The sequence below is a fragment of the Eriocheir sinensis genome, chromosome 24, assembly GCF_024679095.1.
Source record: "Eriocheir sinensis breed Jianghai 21 chromosome 24, ASM2467909v1, whole genome shotgun sequence".
Classification (NCBI taxonomy): Eukaryota; Metazoa; Arthropoda; class Malacostraca; order Decapoda; family Varunidae; genus Eriocheir; species Eriocheir sinensis.
This window is the reverse complement of record NC_066532.1, coordinates 13,851,380-13,857,445: the sequence shown is the minus strand read 5'-3', so window position 1 is coordinate 13,857,445 and position 6,066 is coordinate 13,851,380. Positions and strand designations below refer to the sequence as shown.

The 6,066-nt window shown below is 41.6% G+C and overlaps 1 protein-coding gene across 5 annotated transcripts in view; it reads right to left on the bottom strand.

The window, feature by feature from the left end:
• Positions 1-1,082: 1,082 nt before the first annotated feature.
• The window catches only part of LOC127002870 (serine protease 27-like), a 98,030-nt gene continuing 93,046 nt past the window's right edge, over positions 1,083-6,066 (bottom strand). For 4 of the 5 annotated variants that reach the window (XM_050869112.1, XM_050869111.1, XM_050869113.1 and 1 more), the window contains 2 exons: positions 3,126-3,280; positions 1,083-2,563 (listed from right to left, as the gene is read on the bottom strand). In XM_050869112.1, coding sequence (XP_050725069.1) covers positions 2,405-2,563; positions 3,126-3,280 — 314 coding nt within the window. In that variant the 3' untranslated portion in view covers positions 1,083-2,404. The remainder of the gene's footprint in view (positions 2,564-3,125; positions 3,281-6,066) is intronic. The other variant, XR_007756631.1, reaches the window with a different exon arrangement.

Sequence of the window (6,066 nt, the reverse complement as noted above, 5' to 3'; positions counted from 1 at the left end):
TCTCTCTCTCTCTCTCTCTCTCTCTCTCTCTCTCTCTCTCTCTCTCTCTCTCTCTCTCTCTCTCTCTCTCAAATATGAATAAATATATAGAATTACAGAGAATTATGCAGAATTAGACACGTAAAATGAAAGTTATATTTTTTTCCCACATATCTGAACCAATTTTTTTAATAACGTTATAACCAACATTACTACTACTACTACTACTACTACTACTACTACTACTGCTACTACTACTACAAATACACAATAACAATCTCGTCAAATCTCGCTTCCTTCACACGCATTCTTAAGAAGTCATGGTTCAGGGCAAGAACAAAATGGAGCTTATATTTCAAGATTTATTCAAAATAAATATTATGTACAATTTTGCTTTGTATACGTATGTTCTTATCTACGAAAGACTGGTCCGAGTTACGGTATTTGTGTGTGTGTGTGTGTGTGTGTGTGTGAGTGTGTGTGTGTGTGTGGTATATACAATGACATTATCACCATCATCGTCACCATTAGCGTAAGGTCACAGAGCCTGAGTACAGTTAATTGTATCTTTATCACGAAGCCGTAGGTCAGTGGACTCAACTCTATTGATGTATAAAAATAAAATAAAATAAATAGAGATCTCCGGTGCTGGTCACAAACAACCCCAGACATTCTTCATCCCTCCTTCGTCTACTTTTCCACTTGGCCGCGAACACTCTCTTCCTCTACATGCTATTCAAGAAGAGCAAAACTTAAGCACGGTTTCACTGGTTTAGTTAAGTCTGCCATCCATAGCTTATGAGAGAGAGACTATAATATGTATACGTCATTTTCTATTCCATGCGCCCCTTTCTCGTCAACGTATTAACCGCATCAAAAAGGTTTTCTGCGTTATTCAATGTTAATCCCCTTAAGAGAAGATGGCGCCACTATAAACACTTGCCTGCGCCATGACGGGCTGGGGTCGAACATCATCCAGGCCCCTCAAGCAAACCTACCGGAGCTATAGGCGTAGACGTAAAAGAGAAAAAATAAATAAATAAAAAAGTGTTGACCTTTAGATCATTTTATCATTCTCTCTTTCGCTTCTCCCTTTCCCTTCATTACTTTGTTAATTTCTCATTCATCTTTTTTTCATTTTGCTGCATATTTATGAGCTCTCTCTAGCACACACAAACGCCTCTTTCTTATCTGTTACTCAGTACCTTCATATTCTCTCTCTTTTCTCTTCCCTTCATTACTTTGTTTCTTTTTCCTTGTCTTCCGTCTAGCTGCAAATTCATGCACTCTAAACCGCAGACACGCCTTTATCTCTTCTGCATCTCTTTTTTTTTACGTGTCAACCTATAGCGCCGGTATGCTTTCTTGAGGGGCCTGGATGGTAGTCGACCCCAGCCCGTCATGGCGCAGGTAAGTGTTTTATAGTGGCGCTATCTTTGCTTGGCTCATGTTGTCTCTCGGAGCTCGTTCTCGTTTCACTTGGACGAATTCCTTCAGAGTCTGTATCAATCTTTGTCTTCTTATTTCCTTTTCTCTCTCTCGCTTCTTCATTTTTTCTCTCCTTCATCCTCTTAGCCGCAAATCTCTTTCTAACACAAACGACTACCACCACCAGCACCTTCCTTTACCCATTCCCTCAATCTTTTCATCCTCGTATTTCACTTCTCGCCCTCTCCTTCATTCTCTTCATATGAGCTACAGATCTACACAACTACAAATTATCTCTGTAGCACACACAGACGTCAAACAAAGACCTTTCTTCAACCCTTTCTCACTCCTGCTCACCCAATACACATTCTTCCCCTCAACGTATACTTCTCCACCTGGCTGCAAATCAATGGAGCTCCTAATACAACCTTCCAATATTTCTCTACTGAACTGCAAACCAATACAAATACATTCTTTTCTCTACTTTCCACTTAGCTGCAAAATACATTCTTTCTCTACTACTTCACTTCAATTCAAATACATTTTTTTTCTCTACTCTTTCCCTTTACTGCAAATACATTCCCCTTCTACTTCTCCACTTCAATCATTTCTTCTCTACTCTTCCACTTACTTTCTTTACTTTTCCACTTACTTCCTCTACTTCACTGCAATACAAATACATTCTTCCTCTACTTTTCCACTTCAATACATTCTTTCTCTACTCTTCCACTTACTTTTTTTTACTTTTCCACTTCCTTCCTCTACTTCTCCAATACAATACAAATACATTCTTCCACTACATTTCCACTCACTGTCTCTACTTTTCCACTTAACTTGCAAATACATCCTTCGTCTACTTTTCTACTTTCCTTACTCCACTTCAACACAAACACATTCTCCCTCTACTTCACTTTCTTCCACTACTTCTCCACTTAGCTGCAATATCCACGTGTAGCTGCAAAGAGTAACATAAAGTCCTTCCTATCACCTAGCCGCCTCACGTCCGTACGCTGCCCGCCACCCAGCCCGACGTGACGGACACCTTGTGATAGATGCCGGGCTGGTGGTCCACGGCGCACCCGAAGCCCGCTGAGGTGATGCCCGCCAGCACCCACCGGCCCTCCTTCTCCACAACCAGCGGCCCGCCCGAGTCACCCTGAGGAGGAGGATCATGGTTAGAGAGGAGGAAGGTAAAGGAGGAGGAAGGAAGGTTAGGAAGGGTTTAGAAGGTGCTTGCTTGTATTCTTTTTTTTTCTGTATTTCTTTTGTTTGTTTGTTTTTCTTTACTGCTTTAGACTTCCTTCCTGCACGATATGTTGTTTTGTATCTATTGTTGTTGTTGTTGTTGTTTTTTGCCCTTTTTTTACTGTGAAAAATATAACTTTTTTTTTATCTATTATAATTTTTTTTAACCTAACTGAGATGTTTCCTCTACTGTTGAAAATACACAATAATTTTCTATATTTGTTGTTTTTTTGACCCTATTAAACCTGCTTCTTCTATTATATAAAAAAAAACGACTATACTTCTGTGTTTCGTAAATAGTCGCGTACAAAACGTCAAACAAACAAAATACATGAATCAAACAAACATAAAAGAAAAACAAACACAAGCACAAACAAAAAACAAAAACAAAAAATCTCAAACTAACAAAAGAAAACACAAACATAAAGTCACCTCACCTCCCCCCCCCAAAAAACAAGTCCCCCCACACTGACCAGGCAGGCGTCCATCTTGCCCTGGGCGTGTCCGGCGCAGAACATCTCGAAGTGCAGCTTGACGTCGATGCCCTTGTGGTGGTGCCAGGCCAGGCAGTCCTCGTTGCTGATGACGGGCACGGCCACCTTGCGCAGGATGTTGGTGCCGGTCTTACCTGAGGACGATGATGGAGGGGGAGGGAGGAGGAAGAGAGAGAGTCAGTCAGTTATGTGTGTGTGGGGGTCATTTTTGAGGGGGAGGGAGGAGGAAGAGAGAGAGTCAGTCAGTTATGTGTGCGCGAGGGTCATTTTTATGTCCTTAATCAATAAAGTATAACAGACTCTTACTGACTGACTGACTGACTTACTGACTGACTACGGGTGTGATAGACTGGCTGACCGGTTAACTGGACTGGGTGAGTGAATAGTAGATTGGCTAACTGAAACTGGATTGGGTGAGTGAATAGTAGATTGGCTAACTGGTTGACTGACTAAATATTCTGTTGGTACACTGGCTGACTGGTTAACTGGATTGGATGAGTGAATAATAGATTGGCTAACTGGCTGACTGACTAAATAGTTTGTTTGTACACTGGCTGACTGGTTAACTGGATTGGATGAGTGAATAATAGATTGGCTAACTGGCTGACTGACTAAATAGTTTGTTGGTACACTGGCTGACTGGTTAACTGGATTGGATGAGTGAATAGTAGATTGGCTAACTGGCTGACTCACTAAATAGTTTGTTGGTACACTGGCTGACTGGTTAACTGGATTGGATGAGTGAATAATAGATTGGCTAACTGGTTGACTGACTAAATAGTTTGTTGGCAGACTGGCTGACCGGTTAACTGGATTGGATGAGTGAATAATAGATTGGCTAACTGGCTGACTGACTAAATAGTTTGTTGGTACACTGGCTGACTGGTTAACTGGATTGGATGAGTGAATAGTAGATTGGGTAACTGGCTGACTGACTAAATATTTTGTTGGTGGACTGGCTGACTGGTTAACTGGATTGAATGAGTGAATAATAGATTGGGTAACTGGCTGACTGACTAAATAGTTTGTTGGTAGACTGGCTGACCGGTTAACTGGATTGAATGAGTGAATAATAGATTGGCTAACTGGCTGACTGACTAAATAGTTTGTTGGTAGACTGGCTGACCGGTTAACTGGACTGGATGAGTGAATAGTAGATTGGCTAACTGGCTGACTGACTAAATAGTTTGTTGGTACACTGGCTGACCGGTTAACTGGACTGGATGAGTGAATAATAGATTGGCTAACTGGTTGACTGACTAAATATTCTGTTGGTGGACTGGCTGACTGGTTAACTGGATTGGATGAGTGAATAGTAGATTGGCTAACTGGCTGACTGACTAAATAGTTTGTTGGTAGACTGGCTGACTGGTTAACTGGATTGAATGAGTGAATAGTAGATTGGCTAACTGGTTGACTGACTAAAGAGTTTGTTGGTAGACTGGCTGACCGGTTAACTGGATTGAATGAGTGAATAGTAGATTGGCTAACTGGTTGACTGACTAAATAGTTTGTTGGTAGACTGGCTGACCGGTTAACTGGATTGAATGAGTGAATAGTAGATTAGCTAACTGGTTGACTGACTAAATAGTTTGTTGGTAGACTGGCTGACTGGTTAACTGGACTGGATGAGTGAATAGTAGATTGGCTAACTGGCTGACTGACTATATAGTTTGTTGGCAGACTGGCTGACCGGTTAACTGGATTGGATTGGCTAACTGGTTGACTGACTAAATAGTTTGTTGGCAGACTGGCTGACTGGCGTATGAATGGCCGAATAGATGGCTCCTAATTTCCTTTTTAGCCAGTTTCCAATTCATGATCAAACTATTTTATCTACCATCCTACGTTTCTGTTTCCACTCCACCCGGTGATGATGGGGCGGGAAGGGCAAAGAAGATGGAAAGGTTATGTGTGCAGGGAGGATTTTATGGTTACTTTTGTCTCAATAATAGAAACAAATCGCCATCTAGCAAAGTATTTCTGGTTTGCTTTTTATTTGCTTTCTTTCCTTTTTTCCGTTAACCTATTTATTTCCCATTATTTTCTTGCCTGCTGATATGGGATAGGAGGGGGAGGGGGGTAGAGGATGTACATACGAGTGGCTGGGAGTAATTTTCGTGCTCTTATATAAAAAAAAAAAAACAATAGCAACACACTGTAGTAAGTAGCTAGAATATAATTAGATGTTGGTAATAGGCTAGTTAGGGTTCAAATGTTACTGTAATCACTCTTTCCTATGTTTCAAAATCTATCTATGGGATATGGTGCTGGGCCAAGTCTGTATATACCAAGTCAAATCACTCTGCTTCAAAACTGCGAACGGCACGCGCAGGAGGCGGTTTGGGGGCGGAGCAAGTGGATGACGTCACTTGAAGCTAAAAAAAAAATACCAGCCAGTTCAGGGGTGACTAAAGTTGGGGCCGTGTGTGCACTTTGGATGTGCATGCTTGCCTTCTTTCACAGCGCGTTCAGGCAAGCCACTGACGAAAAAATATGTCTTTTTATTGTGCTATTGCGTGACTAATTTCAATGCCTACAAACGGTGGTGTGGGGTGTGAAGGAGGGCATGTTGAAGTGATTGATTTAAATTAGTCCGCCTTTCTTCGTTTTCTCTAAATCCCTGTTTCTACATTCTCTAGTTTGGCTCCAAGCAACGTCACGCATAAGCCACGCCTCTGCCGTGTCTCCTCCCACAAGGCTGCGGATGCTTTGACTTGGTATATATAGACTTTGGTGCTGGGGGCCACACAGACGACTTACCAACCAAACCACTACTTGCAAAATATCGTCGCCCTCTTAAAATAATCGCCCAAGTCATTTTTCAGCGATTCCCAGGTTTCTGTTTACATAATTTTTTCATGTGACGCCCATTTTTACATAGTTGCCTTCGTTATTCGGGGTTTGAGTGTTCTAGCTT